The sequence below is a fragment of the Pyrgilauda ruficollis genome, unplaced genomic scaffold (genome assembly GCF_017590135.1).
Source record: "Pyrgilauda ruficollis isolate IOZ18807 unplaced genomic scaffold, ASM1759013v1 scaffold32, whole genome shotgun sequence".
NCBI classification, from domain to species: domain Eukaryota; kingdom Metazoa; phylum Chordata; class Aves; order Passeriformes; family Passeridae; genus Pyrgilauda; species Pyrgilauda ruficollis.
In genome coordinates, this window is record NW_024524600.1 from 2,959,878 (window position 1) to 2,983,073 (window position 23,196).

The 23,196-nt window shown below is 37.7% G+C and overlaps 1 protein-coding gene across 2 annotated transcripts in view; it reads left to right on the forward strand.

Annotated features, from left to right (window-relative positions):
- The window catches only part of TMCC3 (transmembrane and coiled-coil domain family 3), a 52,955-nt gene that overhangs the window by 23,568 nt on the left and 6,191 nt on the right, over positions 1–23,196 (forward strand). For both annotated transcript variants that reach the window (XM_041474329.1, XM_041474328.1), the window contains exons 2-3: positions 18,828–19,726; positions 21,201–21,336. In XM_041474329.1, the coding sequence (XP_041330263.1) occupies positions 18,828–19,726; positions 21,201–21,336 (1,035 nt within the window). The remainder of the gene's footprint in view (positions 1–18,827; positions 19,727–21,200; positions 21,337–23,196) is intronic.

The following is a 23,196-nucleotide window of genomic DNA, read 5'->3' on the forward strand; positions in this document are numbered from 1 at the left end:
CAACAGCTTGAGTTCTTAAATGTGTAAATGTACACAGAGGATCTCAGCAGTTACAGGCTGTCATGGCTTGATTTCAACCTAGAGTGCCATTACCTCTCTTCAGTGCTAAATTATTCAGGTGTATAAGCCAGTTCAGTCTACTATGATTTTAGAGGTAACTAGATGGCATTGATTCTGTTATGTGTTTGCTGAAGATGTAAGAACAGTGTATGGAAAGCAGGTTGTGCCTGCAGTCCATTTAAATGCTCTAGCTTGCATGCAGAACTGTTTTCCAGGTTATTGTTGTCAATATTAAGTAGTTATGGATGTTTTTTGGATAAGCTCCATTCAGATCATGGCTGTTGGAGCATTACAACACAGTTGCTCTGTTAATGCGAGAGATGTGTGGTTTGGACACTGCTGATTAATAATGTACTGAAAAAAATGGTCCAACATAAATTTTTTACAGAAATAGGACAAATACTAGACTTAACATGTGTTGTGAAAGTGCTGCAACAGAAGTAAGCTGCTGCTGAACTAAAGGAAAGGAGTCTATTGGAGACCTTGAGTATTCCCTACCATCTTGTTTGCTGAGCTCCCTGGGAACCTGCATTTCTGAAGTGTGCCCTCTGTGCCTCCAGAGACTGGTTGGTCCCAGCACTACATGGCATCAGGGCAGCAAGTTTGCTGCTGAAGAATAAAAAAAAACAAGCCCAAGAATGCAAGGCAACATGCTGGTGTGCCCTCCTGCATTTCTTCAAAACACATCTGTGGTGTGAGGACAGCTTTCCCCTTCCTGGGGCATGTCCTCGCTGTCTTACTATCTTGTAAAGTCTCCACAAATCTCGGGGTCCAGGGGCCCTAATTCTTCTGGAGAGGCAGAGGAGTGTCATTGTCTTAGCTGCCACTTTTGTGCTTGGGATGTCTGCCTTGAAGCTGTGAGTTTGGACATGTCTTAAGCTGAAAAAAGCCTAAAATCCAACTGTTGGTTTCGTGATGGACAGTCTTGGCTGATAAGTAAACCTACTCGCCCCATGCCTTTTGCTTGAAGGCACATATGACTGAACATGTAATTCATCCTTGATTAAGTATTTCTTCTCCACTGATTTCTGCAGTGAAGTCATGATACATTTTGCATCTGAATTGGTTCACCTGGCAAGAGATTGTGGTACCAGTGCCCTCATTAGTGGACTATTATGGAGTCATTGCAAAGGAATCTCTGGAGGAAAGGAACAAATTATTCAGGAGCACGCATTTTAAAATATGTGAAATAAAGGAAAAAGAAGTCAGGAAATGACTAAATGCCTCTCACTTGGCAAAGTGACATTTATTTTAGTACAAAGTCTTCAGACTACCTGCGGTAGTTCTCTTGTAGGTTGTTTAGAATCATGGCTCTGTTTCAATCAGCTAAAAATACTTTTGAATTATTACTTACCATCTTTCCAATCATTGTTATTTGGCTGTCACAAAAAAGAGACAAAAAAAGATGTTGGTAATTTTTTTTATTATACAAGTATCACAGTCCTGTAATTTATTCTATGAATTTCTGTAAACTTAAAAATTAAAAGTTTGGAAAAAAGAAAAAGTAAGTATATTTTATACTACAATTGCAATAATGTCCCTGTCCCAGAGTATCTATAGCATGGTGCAATGGTAGCTTAAAGCAGATGTTGTTTTTGCTTGACAGGCAAGTAGCAGCCTGGATAGCCTCAAAAGTAGATTGTGTCTGATAATAATTTAGCACTTAAACTTTCATTACTGGCCTGTGTTTGTTAGGGTTTTGTTTGTTTTGGTTTTATATATGATCCCTTTAATACTTGTTTGTGTTTCTGAGAAGCAAAGGCCCATACACAAGAGCTTAGAGAGGAAAGTTTCTTCCAGGTTTGTGAGGATTGCTGAGTGGCAGAACTTGTTACACAGCTTTTGGAGGTGCTTGTTCTGCTTTTGCATTGGCTCATATTCCTGCAGCTGCATTGCATTGCTGCAGTTTGCTTGTTAGACTCCTAGAGCTGCTGTTCCTTTCCTTGTAAAGTTGTGTCACCTAAAGAGTATCTTTACATTTGGTAAAGCATCTTTTGAGAGACTAAGAATGACCTGCTAGAAAGATTGTGCTTGGATAGGGAGATTATTTTCTTCAAATTTCCCAGTGTCAATGGATACTGATATGATTTACAGGAAGTTGTACCACTAGTGAGAAATTACATAGTTCTGTTAGAGTGTTAGATCCTAGCTTCAAAACCCATTCTCTCTGAGGTGAGAAAAATCTAAATTGAGTCAACAAATTTTTGGGAGCAGGTAGATTGTACAGAAGTTCTGGATGAAGGTACTCACCTATTACAAGGTATGTTAATAGGAAAGTGGGAGGGAAGCAGTTACAGAGAAGGAACTGAGAACTGAAGAGTTCACAAAAAAGTAGAGAGATAGAGGTAGGGAGGAAAGGGTAAGGGGAAACCCTGAGCTCATGTGAGGCAAAAGATCATACAAGCTTCTGCTCACATGAATAAAATTCAAAACCTTTTGTTTAGCCAGTAAGTTACGATTTGGAGCAAAGTCCCTCTATGTGGCATCCTCCCATCCTTCAAGAAGGAGCAGAACAGGTCCTGCAGTGTCCTCCCTGATCTTAACGCAGAAAAATTCCAAGCCTTCCTGCTTCACCCAAAATAGTGACTAGTTCAGCTTTCACCTATCAAAGTGGCTACCCTCATCACTCATGGATGCCAGCCATGTCATGCATAAGATACAGTGAAGACATAAGAGCCTAGGTTATGATTGTTAGGTAGCAGAATCACTATGTGGAAGGTGTTAGATTCCTGTGGTATCAGGCTGGGGATGAAATTTCACCTGAAGTGGCTGCAGAAGCAATGTGGCATCTAAATGTAAGCACAGATCAAGTATCTGTGGTTGTCAAAGACACACTTTATTTACTTTTGGCCCATCATGAGTCTTTGGATGTTTCAGCATGGAAGAAATTGTGGAACTTGCTCTTCTGTGGACAGGTGATTACAAAGTCATCTTAAGAATTTATGCTGAATGGGACTCTCTCCTCAGCCCCAAAGCACGTTCAGGAGGAAACACTGACCAAAGAAAAAGGAAATAATCCATGTTTTAATACTTGGAACTCATAATCAGTTTGAAGTAACAATGTGATGATTAGATTTCGTTATTTTCATTTCTAGCTCGTATTGCCTGTCAGTGTGTCTACGTGCTTTGGGGGTGGGGAGAGAGTCAAATTCCTGTGGAACAGATCATTGAATACACCTGGAATGACTATCTCAAAGCAGACTTTGAGATACAGTTTGTCACTGGAGCTTCTCTTGCAACTAGTAGAGTTTTTCTAGGATTTGCCTTTTTGCAGATCAGAGGTACAGCTCAAATCATTGTGGCAGGTTGTGCCAGAGACAGGTATCTAGAACTACCAGTTATAACTTTTAAATTCCACTGGGAACAATGTTAACTCATCAAAAGGAGATCATAGAGTCAAAATACCCCAACTCTGAAAATATTACTCTAAAAATATTTTGACCTTGCTAGACTTGTTCACTGTAATACTGGCAGTCTGCCCAGTCTGTGGGAGTGATTTTATGTACATTCATATGTAGTAGTCTCTTGTAAGACCAGTCTGTTAGTGAATCTACTGACTCCCTTAACATGGTCTGTGAGTTACACTGGGAGATTTTGTCTGACAGCAAGATAACTGCTTGTAGTTGGGTCTCAGCATTCAAGGCAGTAACATAATTTTCCTGGTTGTTGCTACGTGCAAGGAAATGATAAACCTTCTGAAACAATGCTTTTTCCAATAAGTACTTCCAGGATAATTCCTTTCCTTTCCCTTCAGATAACAGTAAAACTGTAAGAAACTTGTGATCAGTTCTGACACAAGTTTCATATGTTAGATAGTCAAATATCACAATATTGTGATATTTTAAACATAGTAAGAACTTTGATTATCTGTTACCTTATGTAACCCAGAAGTCATCTAGAAAACTTGAAAGAGCAGTGTTAAAATGGTATAATTTTATTTTTATTATACCACATCATAAGTGTTTTCAGTTATTTCCATACTGCTAACCCCTGCCCCAGCTCTGCACGCTAAACAAGGATGCATTCACAGTGTTGTGCATGAATCTTTTAAGACCTGTGTTGGGAAGTTAGTACCAGAAACTAAACATCACTTTTATTACACTAAAGGGACCTAAACCAGCTCTTCAGTGAAAAGCTAAATAAATGACAAATCATTGGTTTTACTAGTTTCTTTTTAGTCTATTTTGCTAGTTTATTTTTAATTACTTTTAGAAGTATTTTTAACTTTTCAATGTGCTTATGAGTTGTTACTTGAATGTACTACCCTATAGTGGTCCCAGTACATGTGGGTAAGCATCTGAAAATATTTGAACATGTATCTGGATTTATTTTGGTGAATCTTTGGCTTTCAGCTAGCAAACAGCCCTAACAGAACAGGATTTTTCAATCTATTGTATCATATAGCTTTCAGACGATATGACTATTTTCTAAACATTGTTAAATTATGCAGCGGAACATAACACCTGGTGCATTTATTTCAGTACTGACCTTTATTTTTATAACATTCTTGTTAAAGCAGTAAATGAACAAGAAGGATAATAAAAAGCACATAAAAAGCCTACAGACCAAATGGGATGAATAATGAAGTACGTCAGTTTATCCCATAAAGTTAAAATGTTGCAGTGTTTCCTGGTTAGTACCAGAAGCATTTGTAGGAACGGATTTAAAATCTACATTTGGAGAGGAGAGCTGTAGAAGGTGTGATTTGCTCTTTCCATTGTGAGAGGTCAGAGTTCCATACAGTCATATTTGCATGGAAGGTTTTCTTCCAGTGCAAATTACTGCAATTCATTCAAGTTTTCCAGAGCATTTAATGAATGTGTGCATATCTAAAGAGTTCCTCTCTAGCTGAAATATAATAAAAGACATTCAGGCCATTTTTACTTGCTGAAAAGTTAGCTAATTTTGGATTTAATTTACCACCTGATTATTTTTCCCCCCTCAAACATTTGTTTTATTATAAGTAAAGTTAAGTCTACAGGAGCTAATTTTCAAGATCAGTTTCTGCCCAAATTTATGTGTTTCTTCTACTTGCTTACCTGCAGGCAGACTGCTTTGATTATAACATAAACACCAAGAACAAGTGGACTTAGGCTGAAGGAGCTTTCTTTGCAGTCTGCATTATGATTTCTTGAAGTGATTTGTGTGTTTCTCAAACCTGTCAAGTAACTGACTACAGAAAGTGAGAGTAATTGTCAGTCTGTTTCTTTAGGAAGAGGGTCTGGAAAATGATTTTTGACATGTTACACTATTTAGAATATTAACTCACTGTGTATAATTAGGCTAACATCATTTGGCATAATCTCATAAGGGGCATGTTTTTGAGGGTTTAATAATGAATATAAATCTTCATCTGTCTGTTGAAACCTCTAAAAATCTGATTCATTAATGGTACTTTATTTAGATTAAAATGATTCTAAGCATGTGATGGAGAGAGATAGAGAGAAAAAATATTTAGGCAATTTTCTAACGCCTTGATCAAAATGAGCAGTGTGGTTTGGGTTTTGCTTTGCTTTTTCCACTGTCATGGAATGAGATCTCTTGTGTCAAATGTTAGGCTATTTACAACGAGGTTCTGGAGCCGGTAGCCAAGCAGAGCTCCCTGCCCAGGTACAGAGCTCTGGCTCAGGGCAGAGCCAGTAACCATGGTCAGACTCCAAGGACAGCATGGCTCTTATCTGCTTCCTTTCCCACTGAACTCTGCTTTGTTCCTTTTTATCTGTGCTGTTGCTATGACTGAATATGGTAATATGTTTATAAGTCTTTTACACCAAACCATGTGATAAAGCATATCCTCTTGACTGTCTGAATAGAAACTTAAGAGAGGAAAAAAAAGAATCAGCTTAGAAAGTTCAAAGGAGAGGGAGGGAGGGAGGCAGGCTGGCTGACTAGGAGCAGAATATTGATTTCAGTTTCATTCTAATCAAATCATATTGGTGAAAAGGCCTCTAACATCACCACAACACTAAAAATAGAAAAATCTAATATGAGTTTAATATGTAGGAACTGGCATTAAGAGAAAATTGGCAACTAGCATTTGTGTCTGTGCTTCTGAACAAGCCCTGTATATTTAGTTTGAATGTAAGATCAACACATGCCATTTTCTGTTGATAATTTTTTTAAAACACTCTGAATTAAGATTACAAACTGCTTTAAAAAGACCATCAGGTATTGCTGTAATTAGTGTAATATTGTTCTATTATGGCATAATAAAATCATATGGGGAACTTCTGTATCCTGCTTTAAATTGTGCTGTGATCAAGGAACATGAGGAATAAACGTACTTAGGTTGGGCAGCCTTTTGCTTCATACAAAACATTTACAAGGAGATAAGAGCAACAGTTGACCATCTCTTGAAAGAGGTTCTCCCAATTCCCTGTGGTTAGGTAAGAGAGGCAATGGCTTTCAACAAGCTGAAAATAACACTTTAAAATGCTCTGAAACATCTTCTATTGTTTTCATGCACTTGGCACGGAAGTTGATGGGTGAGCTCTGTGACTCAGTCTGTGGGACATGTAAGTCATGGGTGGTGAGTGTGGGACAACTCCACCAAGCAGAAAAGCAACAGCCTGAGCTCCTGTTTCAGAATTGCTGCCCTGGTCTAGCTATTATGGATTACAGCTGTATAAGAATCTGAAGTACCAATGTGCTTAATGAAGTTTTTGTTAGATTTTATATGAATAGCTTCTGTTACCATCTCTGCTTAGACCATATAGGTAGCTTTATGTTTCTTCATAGCACACAAAGCTTGCCAGCAGTACTGAAAGAGATGCTTGAGTAAAAGAGAGGTGTGTTTTAATACCTAACTTGAAGATGGTGGGGTTTATCTTATGTGTTTTTAGCAGTTGACTTACCCATCATTATGGATTTAATAATGGATGTTACTGAAGATGTAGCAGTTCTATTTTAAGATTGTTTTAATAATGAAGCAATATCAGTTGTTGTGTCAAGTATCCATGCAAACTGAAATGTATGGTTTTGATAAAATCATGTGCTTTAGAGTTCACAGTATCCAGATTAAACATTCATTATTTGTGTCATGTAATATAAATTATCACTACTATTTAAAAAGAAAAATTGTTCTGGGGTAGTCTTAAGACCTTTATATAAGGCGATACATGAAATTAAGCTGTATTAATGCACAAATTGGCAATTTCTGTAAATCATGGCAAGTATTCTACCAGGTAAAATATATCCCAGATAAAAAAAAATGATCACACTGATTTAAGATTAAAAGATGCAGTTGCTACTGTTAGTTGAGCAAAAGCAAAAAGAGGAAAGATACAAGAAAGAAAAAAGTACAAACTAAGTGTATGAATAAGCACATAATTGTTAATGTAGATATTATTTCTGTAGCAAGCTGTAGTTGTTTTTCTTTATGTAAAGTTAACTCTACTACAATATTCTGAAGACAATATTAAGGTTTCCTCTTCCAAAAAATCTTAGTGGTTCTCAATGAGAAGAATTGACAAGTTTTGTCTTTAGAGTCTAAATTGTGGCATTTGGCCATATAAACATCTTGGTCAAGTAAACTACTCTGACCTTTAATCATGTTTCTACAAATGTTATTTGAAGAGTAATTTTATAATTTCCTGAGTGACATTATCCCTATGAAACATTTTTAGTATTGCCCCATTCAATTAAATAAATAATCTCTGTGACACCATCACATCCTTTGTAGTGCTAGAATGAAACACCTAACATAATGATGTTGTGATCCAAATAAAATTGTGGCTCTAAAAGCATTATCAAGGTTTTAACCCCCTCTGTCCTCCTAGGGAGAGTTTGAACAAGATCAAAAACCCTAAGAGTCTTGAATACGAAGGATATGAGACTAAAACACTTATCCAAAGGCAAGAAAATGCAGTAGGAGCTGTACAGGCTGCTCCATCTTTGGTTGCCACTTTCTTACTGAGTCTTACTGTTGCTGGTGCATTGTTGGTGTTGCATTTTCAGCTGTCTCCCGAGACAGGTCTTTACTACATCTGTGCCAAATTGAATTGCATTTTGCACAAACATATTAATCAAACAAAGAAGTTACATGAAATTGATCTATAATATTTTGTATATCCTCTCAATACAACAGATAGCAGGTAAGAAAAGCAGGTTTAATTTTCTTGTGTTAAATTACTTTTATATTAGCAGCATGGTTTTAACAGATTAAGAAATATCAAATTGAAGACAATTTTTCCTACTGAATCTATTTTGTTTGAAGCAATTTAATGTGCTGTGCAACTGTACAGTTTCTGAGCACTTTCCATTAGCCTGCTAAACAAGGTCACTACTGTTTCTTGCCTGTGCTTCTCATCTTGCAGTCCTGGCTTTGAGAATGGTTGTTGTGTTGGATGACAGAGAGAAAGGAGTGGGGGTTTTGTTTGGTTTTAGGTTGGTTTATTTATTTACTTTATAAGCACTGAATTCATTACTAAAATTTTATGTATAATACACATTCTGCTGTATATTTACACTACATGAGGAGATATTCAACAAATGTTCCCTGTAGTTACAAGTATAGGGCAGTGAGCTTTGCAATGAGCTTTTAGAATCAGCAGGACTTCCTTCTGCAGGAGTTCATTCTACCCTTGACATTTTAGTTCTGGCAAAACAGAAATAAACGTATTTTCAGTTTGCAAACATCTCTTAGGGGAAAAGTCTGCTTTCAATTGCTAGCACTACCATGGCAAAACATAATGGTTGCTACACAGGCATCTTCAAAATGACATCAGAGGATTTGTACTATACAGTAAAAATGTGGTGAATCTTTATTAAAGGCACTTGTTTAAAAATAGCGGGGGTTTTTTGTCCATAAAACTTTTTAAAACTGTGATTTAACACTCTCATTACAACTAATATGGTGACATAAGAATAATAATTTAGCCTAGTTTATCTTCCAAAATCATCTGAACTGGTTTCTCTAAGTAATTCAGTTTAATAAAACTCACTGATTGGGAAAGTGTGTTCTCAGAATTGGAATACTTTTAAGACTAGATAAGGATTTTACTGTAGGGTTTTATTTCTCACTAATTGGGTGAATCTTATTGATGTTCTTTTTAATTAGACAAGTGTATTGAATTTTTGGTTTTTGATTAACAGATGTTATGTTATTTACAGAACTTCTCTACAACAGAATTTCTTTTATGGGTTGAGATTTTTGTGTGCTGTGTATTAGTATTTGAAGTGTACAGTATATACAAAAAATTGAAAGGAAAAATGGAGTATAAAGATGACTAATGACTATGTACAGATAGTGAATTAATTCTATAAAATAGATACAACTGTCTTAGCTGAATTTTGTTCAGAGAGAATAGACTGATAGAAAAATTTCCTAATATTTTTTAAAAGACTTTACCTCCAACCTCTTATGGGAGTGATTCATGCTAGTACCAACTCATAAACATTTAAAAATATTATATGAGAAATTTCAGCATCATGTGCACAAGAGAACATGTTTCCCACACTTCAGCACAAAGCACTGGCTGAAGTACTGTTTTGATGTATTGTTATAATGTGCACATGGAGCCTCTTTAAAGAACAGAATTCAGGGACATCTGCTTGTAGAGGCGCACTCATCTTCATAAAGTGTTCTGTTTGGGTCTTTTTACTGGAAAAGTTGTCTTTTTTTTTAAATTCAAATTTGATTGTAACTATTTGAGTTGATTGTTAGGGTGTAACCTTAAAACACCATGCCAAGATTCTCCAGAAGGTGCACAGCAGCTGAAACACTGCATGGATATGAGATTTTCTGTGGGCTTGTACTTACTTATTATAACAACAACTTTATGTATATTTTACAAAATGTTTTCTAAAAGCATATCTTTACACATGTATATTTATATAAATAACAAGAAAGTAAACATACAAATAATATTTGAATGCTTTCTTCTCAATGAGGACAACTGCAGATCTACTCATAAATGGAAAGCATCACTTGAGACACACTTTAATGGCATAGTCACAGCATAGTTTCTGCTTTCCAAAACAATATTATTTATATTAACTTGAGGGACAACATTTCATTTTCTTCCAGGAAGAATTTATGCAAAGAGCAGGAAAATGTGATTCTGTTGCCTAATGCTTTATATTGCCTCTTCAGTGAAAAGAAAAGAAAATGTTTTTTGCTATTTTAAAAATAAATTTAAGTAACAAAATGCTTTAAAGTTGTGTTGTTGTGATCCACAGGAGGTTAAATCCATTGACTCTGCAGAGAATTTTGGTTCTTAATGCACTGCAATTAGGATGTTTTCTCCAGAGTTAAGTCAGAGCTGTGTTAATCAGTTGTGTATAGTGGCTTAAAATACCATTATTGCAGCAGTGGTATTGAATAATAAATGACCTGCATAATATGCATCTGTGTGATTCAAATTTTAATTTTCTTTATTTTGCCCAACGAAAGGAGTTTTTTAAAGTAGTCTTTTAAATAAAACTTTTCCTCTTTCTTTTCTGGGCTTCTTTCTTTTGCTTTTGGTTGTTGTGGAGGGCTTGTTTGAGGTTTTGGGGGTTTTTTTGTTTTTTTTTGTTGTTGCTGTTTTTTTTTGTTGGGTTTTTTTTTGGGTTTTTTTTTGTTTGTTTGGTTTGGTTTTTTGTTTGTTTGAATTTTTTTTTTCGTTATTTATTTCAGTTTTTGTAGATCATGAAGTATGGCCAAAGTTTTTGATGTTTGGTGATTCAATCTTCATGCAGTTCTCTGCCTTTGGGGTTATTTGTGGTTTGGGTAAAAATACAAGCCTTGGATATCAAGTGTGGAGCCAAAACATGCACTCATATGTGTAGTGTGGCAAATAGTGAAAGTGTACTTGTGTATATAAGTAATGAAGGTTTGATAAAATAAAGTTGCTTTCTCAAGAGTTAGTTATTGTTATTGCTAGTTATTGTAGAGAGGTAAATAAGCTGCTTAGTCATGTAATGTAGTAAAGACCTTATCTTTTGATTAAACCTTTTATCTAAAAAATGAACTAAAACTCCTGGGTATAGGCAGCACTGCTGATGTAACAGATACGTATTTTGGAGATTTGACTTTATCAGCCCAGCAAGGACAGAAGCAGGGCAGGGGGGAAAGGAAGAAGCAGGCAGACTCTTTTAAGTAAGCAACTCAGTTCACACACAGGACAAGATGTGATTGTTTATATGCTCAGGATGTGCTGCTGCTGCATTAACGCAAATGAAGAGATCCTATGCCTGATGGAGCTATTGTTCTCCTGTTTATAAACGGAAATTTTGCCATGGTTTAAACAAACAAAATCCCCAAGTCTTGAGTCTTTTGCTTGTGATGGCCAGTCTATATGGATTTAGAGTGTTTTGTCTCTCAGTGGTAATACTTAATGGTGGTAAAGCCTTAATGTTGCTGTTACCAAATAGGTCTTATGTAATGTTGCCAGCTCAGAGCAATAAAAGTCATGAATTAGATAGACTAAAATCAGCACTGAGCTATGGGGTTGATTGTTGTAGGTGTGTAAATTACATATTTAAAATTTCCTTAGAGTTGTCATTGTTTTGGGGCAAAGGAGGACTTGGTTGACTATGAAGTTAGATGTGAGAGTTATTTCTCTGTAACTGAAGGCAAGAAACTTCATAGTGTTTCCTGGAATTCTCTTGTGTGATTGTACAGTTCCAGGAGCTGGGATTTCAGAAAATGCTTAGACCATTTGAGTAGCAATGAAATTAAGAGCTGACTGTGAAACAGAAAGAACCAGGTGGAGGGAGAAGGTGACCTGCTGCAACTTTATCAGTGTGGAATAGTTTGTGATGAGAAGTTAGACAATGCAGTGATACGAAGGAAAGCACACTCTAAATCACAAGTGGTGAGAGATCAGAAGCATATGCTGTAACTATGAGAAGTGATTAGTCATAGCAGGTATGTAGCTGGCTTTTTATCAAATCCTCATTCATGGAAAAGGATTTAGTAATTGAAAATGTGTAGCAGGCTGACTTTTCACAGAATGTTTCACAGTAGTCTGGAAAATTTCATTATTGCCATCTATTCAGACATCTTTTGAAAAAGAAAGCTTAATACTGAATGGGAAGGGAAGAAAAATCCATAAAAGCTGGGAAGAGGGAAGGGACAGCACCTATTAGAAACACTAAAATTAAGCTGAACAATTAATCTAGAAGGGATACAAAATGACTGGCATCACTCTCCAAAACTGTCACCCCCACACTGTTTCATAGTAGTGGTACTTTGAGGGATTTGTGTCATGGCAAAGGCACTCTCCTTCACGGGGGATTGGAGTGCAGGCTTCTTACAAGCACTGCTTGATGGAGCCACCCTTTGAGTGCCTGGAGCTCCCAAGCAATTCCTGATGTTGCTGTGTAAAACTGAGACAGAAGGAACATGCACATGAGTTACATTTATTTTGATCTGAGTTAGGAGAAGGTATTTTATTGACTTGGTCTTGATTAATGGTGCTTATCTAAAGAGGAGGAGTGATCTGAAGCAAAACAGTTAACCAGAGGGTGTGGAATCTACCTTTTGCCTGCTTAAGAAACTTAAGCTTAGTAAATGCAAGTATTAGTTCTTCACTGTATTTTTTCTTTAGCCAGGACAGTGATTTTTATTCTTTTTTTTTATTCACACAACTGCTGGACAGCAAATGGGAAGTAACTTGCTTTCTTTTATAGAGGCATATTGTTTTCAGATTTCAGAGTCTAGGCACAGAAGTTGTTTGTATTGGAACCAGTTCGCTTATGTCAGTTTTGTGCTGCCAAAAAACTTGGAGCTGGACTGAGTGTGAGTTATGATACTGAAGACTTTTCAGTGGATATTCTTGGGTTCTGAAGGAGCTGGTGTTACCAGTGCAGGAGAAAACTGCCTCTTCCCCCCATTGTTCTCTTCTCCCATTGCTCTAATTTGAAATAGTACCATATCTAAATGCTTATTTACACATAAGCTGTGACCTAGACAATTTGGCTTTAGTCCTTTAAATAGAAATTAGAGAAAACATTCTTTCTGGGGTATTCCTGGTTTGAACTGAGCATGCCTGTAGAATTTGAGGCAAACCAACTTTGGTGTGAAGTTGACTGTTTGGATCACAGGTTACGCACAAGTATTTGGCCTTGACCAGATTAGATCAAGAGAGTAAAAGCTGTATTTCTAGTCCCACCAGAATTTCAGTGCATGTGATTTCTTGCAATTGCTTTCTGCAGAGTTTGTTTTATGGCATTTTCAACTTTCGGTGATTTTTTTAAAATTTATTTTGGGGGTATTTTTCACTTAAGCATTGCAAGTACATGTATATCTTTCATGAGGTGCCTATACTTAGAGTCTCAGCTCTGTGGTGCTAATGAATTAATATGGAGGGAAAGATAGGTGATAAAACTGACCCTGGACTGGATTCAACAGCTGATGTCTTGCCTAGTATGCTTAGTAGTTCAGTCTGTATCTGAGGTCTTGCTGCAATGTCATAGTAGAACAGCTGAATTTTTATAATTACCAGACTCTGTTGGCATAGTGCAGAAAATTTTCAAAAGGATTCAAATCTCTACAGCCTACTCTGCCCCTGTATGACGCTTTACTCATGGAATGGCCTTGAAGTTTACGAGCCTTTGAATATTGAATAGCAGATAATTGCCAAAGGGCATCTGGGATTACCTTTGACTCCTATCTGGAAGAAACACCTAATGTGTGTTAATGAGATGCCTTACAGCTTCAATGTTTTTTTGAGGGGAGATGGAGAGTAAATAGGTAATAAAGGAATTGTTGATGATGAAAGAAACACCTTCAGTTATTTGACTCCATCAACGTTTGCCAGGCGGACTCAGACAAATCAGCCAGGATGTTCTATTACCCCAGTAAAAAGTAGAAACATGTTTTGCTGACTCCCTCCATTCCCATATACTCTCAACCCTCTGCATGATTATTTGCATGGTATTCTGAGTATAGGTACTTCTAGATGTTACTATGAAGTAGCTCTGTAAAGAAACACAAACAGAAGGTATTTTGCTGTAACACACTGTACAAAAATGTTGGAGGCTGATTTTACATAACTTAAAATGTTTTATGATGATTTAGTTCTATTTTAAGACTTCCATGAAGGATTCTCATGTGGATTTTAGAAGGAACAGTGAACTTGAAAGAGATAGTGAAAGTCTCTCCTCAAATACATTTTTGCTTTGGAATATACTGAAAACTTACTAAAACTCCATCTGCATGTTCTTTTACCCATTGGAACACCCGTGCTGCTGGCATATGCATATTTCTGATAAAAAGAGAATTGTTCCTGATGACTTTTGTTGCTATTCTAAAAGCTGTGAAGCTGCCTTAATCCTATTTTGTATGTTCCTTACGGGATTCTGTTTCTAAGCATTCATCAGAAACTCTTTCAAGATAGACTTAAATTGCCATCATAAGCTTTTGTTTAGCTTGCACGGCTATGACTGGTGATGGTAATGAGGTTTTTTAGAGAAAGAACAAGAAGGAAATACCTGTAAACTGAGCCTATTTAAATAAGTAGATCATTTTATGTCTTTATGGTTTGTTTCTGTGGTGAGGCAACCCAAAGGGGTGGGCCTTCTGGAACCTGATGCATATATGCATCTGTCTTGTAAATGTTGTTTTTTTTTTTTCTCTATGCTTTTTAAAGGTACTTTTTAAAAGAGCATAAAAGAAATCTATGGCCTAAAGAGTAGAGTTCAGTTTGATACCTTTAACACAGAGGGCTTATCTCTCACTTGTTAGTAGAGCCATTGGCACAGTCAGTGGAACACAGCATGTGATTCATCTGAGCAGCCATGGGATGTGGGTTGCACTAGGGTGGGCTGCATGCTCTTTGTGCTCTATACACTGTGGATTTTTTCTCCCAGATGGATCCCACCCAGGATCTGTGGGGAAGAAATAAGGTCTTCTAGGTCTGCTTTATATTTTCCAGTAGGAGGATTAAATGACTGATCTCTATAGGCCATTAAACACGATATTTTCACCTGTTCATCAGATCCTGTCCATGTGGAATCTCTTTCCAATAGTCTTGCCTGTGGCATTGGGGAACATGGGTGCTACTGCGCTCTGGGCTCATTGATAGCATGGCCTGCAAGTCTGACCTTGGTACTGCTTTTGCAGACAGTAAGTGAAGAAACATGTGCATCATTAAGATGCCACTGAAATCCCTACCTTTGCTTCCATGATTGGGTTTTCAAATCACTGGTGTGCTCTGAATGCTTCTTTTTGAATGGCAGCAATCCACTTTACATTTAAGACAGAAAGTAAACCTGACAATTCATGTGCAGTGAAGGGTTCCTAGCACTGCACCTGTGTTCATTGCACCAAGAAGTGATTTTGCTGTCCCTTCTGAAGCTCTGGACATGGATAGCATGGTCAGGCAGCTGGAGATCTTGGCTCCCTGGAAAAGGGGGGACTGGGGCTTTGTCTCTGAGAGTTACCTATCTTGTCATCTGTGATGCTGTTCTTAAAAGCTCATATTCACTGTTCATAAAAGCTCATATTTCAGCAGCACAAACATTACTATTAGTTCTCAACTGGGTTGAGGTGAAGCGTGTTTGTGAACTGCTCCATAAAGTGCAGTGGTCTCTCTCCAAGACCCTGGTGTCTTTTTTCAGGCTAACATCAGCTATGGCTATCCCAGGACCATATGCAAATTGGTTTTTTCCCTGTTTTTTCCTAGAAGACAGATTGAGGGCATGTCTCTAGTATTTCCTCAGACTATGGGCTAGTGCTTTGACTTCCTCTCTTCCTAGCTGTACCACATTTTCAGGACTGCTTCTTCTCATCTACTGCTAATGCCCAGCTCCCTGTGAATTGCCATAATATGAGACATGTACAATGATTCTTTTTTCTTAAAGTGCTTCTCACTTCCAAAAGGATGGCTCTTCCATTTTAACTGTTGGGCCTGCTGCTGTATGTAAACATATTTTTCTCTCAGCAACCATATTGAAAATCTCAAAAAAAAAAACAAAAAACACCCCAAAAACAGTCTCTCAACAAAGAGAGTATTATTAACAGCTTGGTGGCCCTGGGAGATGCTGGGGACCCAGGAGGCACAGAAGAAGCAATGGCATGGATGGCATTCCTCATTTCTTCCTCTAGCATAGCTGGAAGAGCACTCACACAGTTTGAAGGAGATGTTATTCAGTCTCCTGCACTGGGAGGATTTCAGCCTGCATCCCAGGAGAGGGCACTAGTACCTGCAGGGATGAGGAAGCATCTCAGACTACTACTGGCAGTCTTGTGCTCAGTGTTACGAATGAGGCTTTCAATACAGCAGGAAGTGAAGCTAATTCTTCCCATCACAGGATGAGATTTGCAGCAAGAAGGATTTGGGGTAGGATTTGAAGACGGAAATCTGTTGTCTTGGGGTAGCATTAGTCCTGAGTTATGAAACAATCACAAATGGATCATCAAGGTAGAAGAAAGGTGAAAGGCTGCTTGTCTAGACATACCTGACTCTCCCACTGTCTGCTTGCTTCCGATTTAAAATAAACAAACAAAAAAACCCAAAAAACCCTAAACCTCACAAAACCCAACCAACTATCCCCCCACCTAAAAAAGAAATAACTCCACCCCACACTACACATCCCCTCCCAACAAAAAGCTGTATGGCATCAGCAGAGGATTTCAAGTGCCTCTGTTGCTTGACCCAGCCTTGCAACATGGTGGCAGAGGACACCTGCCATTTTGTCCAAATGCAATCAGACAGAAAAATATGTTGGATATTACTTTTTTGTACCCTTAGTGAGCTCTCAATTCAGTAAGTAAAAAGCCCTACTGCTAGAAGTGTTTTGGGAATTTAAACACAATTATTTTCTAAAATTTACTTTAAACTGAATTTGAACTGACCCTATGATTGGGTTTATTCAGGAGCAGATTTGCCCGACGCTAACAGATTTCCTCATGTCCAAAAGCACGGCAGCATTCAGCAGATGTATTCCTTAATGCTATTGTTCTTTTTATCTGTATTGCTTTTGTGACCTTGAAGTTTCAGGAAGGCAGAGAAGGCTGACCAATTGAGAGCCCTGTGAGGGAGGGGACATAAGGGAGAAGGGATCTGGTTTGGGCTTGTATCCAATTATTACAATACATTTCTAGACTATTTTTTACTGAGGAAGTAAACACTGCTGTGTAAAGGTTAGATATAGACTCACCCATTCCTGGAAGTTATGTACAACTTGTTCTGAGTGACATCAGTGATGGATCTGTTTTGTGTGTGTATACAATTCTGTGACTAATTACAGTATCATTTTGTGCCAAAGCTTATTAAAAATGTCTTAGGTTGTTTCAAGAAATTCTTGTTGTATACTGAGCATTTGGATCAATACCAATTGTTTTTAACAAACTGATAAAGTGTAGATCTGTTGGGCCACAGCACTGGTTTAATCCCTGGGACAGAGTCTGAGTCTTAAAGGTCATAATGAACCAATATTCTCCAAAAGAAATTGTCAACTCCAGAATGCTTTCAATATGCATTTTTCAAGTACCTTTTTTTTTAGATATTGGTGAATATGAATTTTTGTGTTAGATGGTTTGTACCCTGAGTGGTGCTGTAGCAAAAGAAAAATCACTGTAATCCTTGGTAATCTGTAAGGAAAATGATATAAATAAATAAATGACATAAAGTATTAGAGATGAAAAGAGATTTTCACGAATGCATCTTCAAGAGATACTTTAATATAGTTTCTGCCTTGTTTCTGCAATGGTTTTGCCTGAGGAGTTATATTGATTCCCTCTGGTATCAAAGCTCTGGAAACCCATTATGGCCAGAGCATTTGTTAAGCAGTCTCTACAAGCATGACACTGTGGCAGCTCCAATGAAATGCACTTTCTTTGTCACGCAGGCTAAACCAAGATGATAATAGGGATAAAGCTGTTTTGTTTAGATCATTCTTCTCTTGCCTTCCCCATAACTTTGACTTCATGTAAGGAAACAATTTAATGTTTTGTATCAGACTATCTTGCCTTTCTGTTGAAAAAGATAAAATGGTCTGTTGTGGTTGGTGTTGTGACTGAGTCACCTAGCTGTTTTTGTTGTTCTTCTGGAGAGCGTTTAAGGTGTACAGATCCTATACTTGACCTAATGCAGTTTTCTTTCCTGAGTTTCTTCCTGTAAATCGCCCTCAGTGAACCTCCTATTAAAACAGAATTAGCACAGCAGATCAAGTTGTTGAGCACCTTGATCAAGCTGGAAAGTCAAATACAGGCCAATTCTTTCTCTATGCTCTCTGCTTTAAAAAACAGCAGTTGCTTCCAGCTTGCAGCATACCCTAAATTTTCAAGAGCTTTCTTTCAGCTAGTTTTGCAAAAACTTAGAATTGTGGAAGGAATTTGAATGGGATGTATCAAAAAAAGGCTTTAAACCTGGGAAAATATACTGAACAGTATAGCATTGCTGTAGAGGGAAAAATCTGTTTACATCTCCATTGATGTTTGACCACTTCTAAGAGAAAAAACAGAGTGATTATTAGCCATGGTCTCTTTGAAACTCTTAATAATAAACAATATATTTAGGAACCTTTTCTAACTAGGTGTTATTCTCATTTTGTGGAAAACTTTAAGTGATTTTGAAAGGCTTACAGTGATTCTATAAGGTATTCTGAATAATTTTCTCTCTAATTCATCTTTATTTCAAGAGAGACAAATCTGTTCATTAACCTGTAGCAGTCAAGAAAAATGCTGCTTAATTTCAAAGAAAACTTTATTATGCTTTGCTAATATAAGCTACTTTATACTATGTACTTGATATAATTATATGTGAAAAAGTAAACCGGATGTTTGATTTTAAAAAATAGAACTCAAATTCCATTGACCCCTTTTTCTTTTCTCTCAGGTGGAAAGACATGACATGAATACCCTGAGTTTACCACTTAACATCCGCCGTGGAGGTTCTGATACCAACCTGAACTTTGATGTACCAGATGGGGTCCTAGAATTTCACAAAGTCAAACTCAATGCAGATAGCTTGAAACAGAAAATCCTCAAGGTTACAGAGCAAATCAAAGTTGAACAAACAGCTCGAGATGGAAACGTGGCTGAGTATTTGAAACTGGTGAACAGTGCAGACAAGCAACAGGCAGGGCGCATTAAGCAAGTCTTTGAGAAAAAGAACCAGAAATCTGCCCACTCCATTGCCCAGCTGCAGAAGAAATTGGAACAGTATCACAAAAAGCTCAAGGATATTGAACAAAATGGATCTTCCAAAGCTACCAAGGATACTTCCAAAGATAACCTGAAAGACGTTCAGCATGGAAAGTCTCGTAGCACTGGGCACGGAACAGAGAGCAGCAAGTCGGGTGTGCCGGGTGTATCTCTGACACCACCTGTCTTTGTTTTCAGCAAGTCTAGAGAGTTTGCCAACCTGATCCGAAACAAATTTGGTAGCGCAGACAACATTGCTCATCTCAAAAATACCCTGGATGAATTTCGGCCAGAAACGAGTTCTAGAACCTATGGGGGCAGCGCCACCATTGTTGCCAAACCGAAATATGTTAGTGATGATGAATGTTCAAGTGGGACCTCTGGATCAGCAGACAGCAATGGGAATACTTCCTTTAGTCCTGCTGTGGCAAGTACCCTGGACAGCCAAGGAAAGCTTTCCATGATTTTGGAGGAACTAAGGGAAATCAAGGAGACACAGTCCCAATTAGCTGATGATATTGAGAATTTAAAAACCCAATTTAAAAGAGACTATGGCTTTATTTCTCAGATGCTACAAGAGGAAAGATATAGGTATTTTCTTTTTAACTGTTCTCTTGAAATGACTTTTGAATGTGTAGAGAAACTATTTGGAAAGTGTGTGTGTGAGAGAGAGATTTCAGAAGCAAGGCGAAAAGATAATTCCAATCAATATCTAGTACCAACATGTTTAATTCCTTCCAACAACTGAAAATACACATAGAATATTTATATTTCCTATCAAATGGTGTAGTTCCCTTTGCCTTTTGTCAAAGGCTGGTCAGAAAACTCCTCTGTCATAGTTTTTATATGAATTATATGAGTACTGCATATAGGAGATGCCAATGGTTTTGTAGCTGGCGGAAGGATTCTCATCTAATGTTACTCAGAAAAGCTAATCAGTCTGTGGTGTAGCAGAACTGACTGACAGCTGATAAGTATACCCTTAACTCCTGGGTACCTTGTCCAAATACTTCTCACACACATTGCTATCTTGTGGATGCAATGTCACCTTGTACCCTGGTGTAATACACAGCTGGGAGATGTAGTTTGAAGTGCTGTAGCACAACTTCATCTTGCATTTGTTACATGACAATTAATTCCTTTATCATACTCTGTGAGAAGTGGATGATATGTTCTACAGAGGGCTTTCACCTGCTGTACCTATATCCCATTTTTCCTATGGCTTGTTTAAGGTCACAGTCAATTCCTGAAGTCTTTACTATGCCAGAGGGGAGATTCTTGGTATGAAGGGCAATATTTCATGTCTCCCTTGCTTATAGTTCTTGAAATACAATGAAAGGCTTGATATCATGTGGTAATATAGGGAGAAATGAACAATGAAAGGCCTGCCGAACTTCTGACTTGGTTTCAGGAGAAGGCAGAGTGGCCTTTTCTTACAGCTCTCTGTCAGTAAAATCTCAAGCCTCCTGCTACCCATTTCTAGACAATTTTGCCTCCATCATTTTTGTGCTGACTGCAGTGTTTGCCTGTTTGTGTGTTAAATCAAGTGACAATCTCACAAAAAAAAAAAAAATTCTAGTTTGCTGGTGGTTTACTTGAACTGCTTTACCATGTAGAAACATGCCAGAACAGACTGTACATAAATGGCAGAACCCTGCAGTTGTGTATGAGAGAGAACATATTTTTCCTGTCATTACTGGCGAGCTATTAACTGGCTCAAACTTACTTATGAAGCCATATCTTCTTGGCTAAATGAAGAGTGAAAAATGTGGGTTGGATATCCTTAGGCACTGTTTATATTTCATATAATTTGCCAATGATGTACAAATATTTGCTTTTTAGCACCTACTACCAGCAAGAAACACTCAAAAAAGGCTTTCAGATTGCTTAATAAATGTTTATGGAAAGTTTGCAAAGTTTTTACTGATTTCTATATGTGCTTTGTAATGCCAGTCAGATGAATTCAACGTATGCTGAGAAATTACCTTTTAAAATGTGCAATTGTTTTCATGATTTGCATTGCTTGAATAGAAGGCACTAAATTTAGACTTCTTTTCCTAATAAGATATGAGAGATTGGAAGACCAGTTAAATGACCTCACGGACCTTCACCAACATGAGACAGCAAACTTGAAACAAGAGCTAGCCAGCATAGAGGAGAAGGTGGCGTATCAGGCCTACGAGCGATCACGAGATGTTCAGGTACTTTTTTTCCTTATCATAATCTTCTAACATTTTATAGAGATCTTGTACCATGAAACACTTGCATCTTTCTGCATATTTTTAAATAAGGAATATGAGGAAAGATGTAAGCCCGTGTTTTCTCTGTTTTAAGGGGAAAACCAGCACATTGAATCAGTGACAGTCTCCATTTTTTTCTCTGGATTCAGGATTTTTTTCCTGCTGAAACTGATGATATGGCCCACACAGACTTGTGGTTGGATGAGTGGCCTGTTTTGATTTCTTTCACAGAGGAGGAAGGAATCAAGTCTCCTTGTATTGTGTGACATAACACTTCTGACAATGTCCTGACATAAACTTCTTGCTCAGACTTTCTCCAATATATAGTTTCATCACTGGCAAGATTTATTATAAATTGAGCTTAGGGTAAAAAGTAAGAGAGCTGATTTATAAATAGACTTGTAGACTTGCCAGTTATAATTAAGGAGTTTTAAGCCATAGTCACAACAATGTCTATATTCAAAGTTGTAGGGTGTTTTCACCTTAGTGATCAGTTGTAGTCATGTCTGACTTCAATCAAAAACCAGTAATAATGTCTACAAGTATGTCCTGACAGCATGTAGTTACATACGTACTTTAATATTTTATACAATACAAGCACTTACATAATGCATAATATTTCCACTCGAAGTCTGAGGAAGTGGTGAAAAGTGGTGAAAACACAGTTGTGCCTTACCTATTCATGAACAACCGAGGAATGCTCAAAGACTGTCTTCGTCTTAGGTTCTTTTACCGGCTCACACGGTAAAAGAACCTAAAACCTGACCTGTATACATCTGTGCTCACATTTATAAACAGAGAGAGTGCAGGCAGCAGGATGATCACAGTTTCCTAAATGTGAATTAAGAAGCTCCTCGGAACAGAGTGGGAAAGGGATGGTACTGAATCTAAGCATATCATAGGTTTCATTGCAGGTTTAAACAAGAGACTTCTCTCACAGATTTAAGAAAAAAAGGACTCCTTTCTGTGAAGGCATCTTGAAGATCTAAAAATGTAATGAAACCTGAGTTGTCCAACAGAAGGACTGTGAAATATTCCCTAACTCATTAGCAGAACACTGGAGCAGTGTTAGAGACTTTTAAAAGACTCCTGGAGGGGTGTCAGAGACTCCTTAATGAAGTGCTGTGTTGACACAACCTTGTTTCTTTTATCTCTGTACAGTTGGGCTCATTTAAACCTATCTCTCTGGGTCTTTGGAAAATTAGATAAAATAGAGTAAAAGGATTTAAGCTCTGGATATTTTGAGTAACAGCCCGTCGCTAAAGGATGTGCAGATAGTTTTAAAGATATGTTCAGCCTCTCAATGCAGAGCTGCAGCTATCAGACTTTTGCAGCTGGACTTTCTCTAAAGCAGCACAAGACAATCTGAGGATAATTTACAGTCAGTTCACAGATAGTTTACAGGGAAGTTCATCAGTGTGTAGTGGAGAACATGCCTGAACCATAACAGACTTTGTGCCACCCATTAAGAACTGTAGTAACAATCTTGTACATTGTTACGAATTCCTAGAGCAGCGAAAGGAAGCAGCCTGGTGTAAGGCACTGTGCCACACTCTCTGTGGTGACCTTGGCCAGACTGGCTTGGTAAGCCAGCTCAACTTGCTGCAGCAAGGAAGAACTGACCTAGCAAGGGAAAGCTGATAAATCTCTGGGTGTTTATACACAGATGTTTGGTTTGAAACAGCTTACTGTGTGACCGGGTGAACAGCCTTGCTAGTGCAAGGAAAATACCTGGAGTTTGAGAGTGTGCAAGAAAGTAGGGATCCTGGAGTGTTGGTTTTCTTTGTCCCACAGTGGTAAAAGATTCTGTCAAGTTGATCA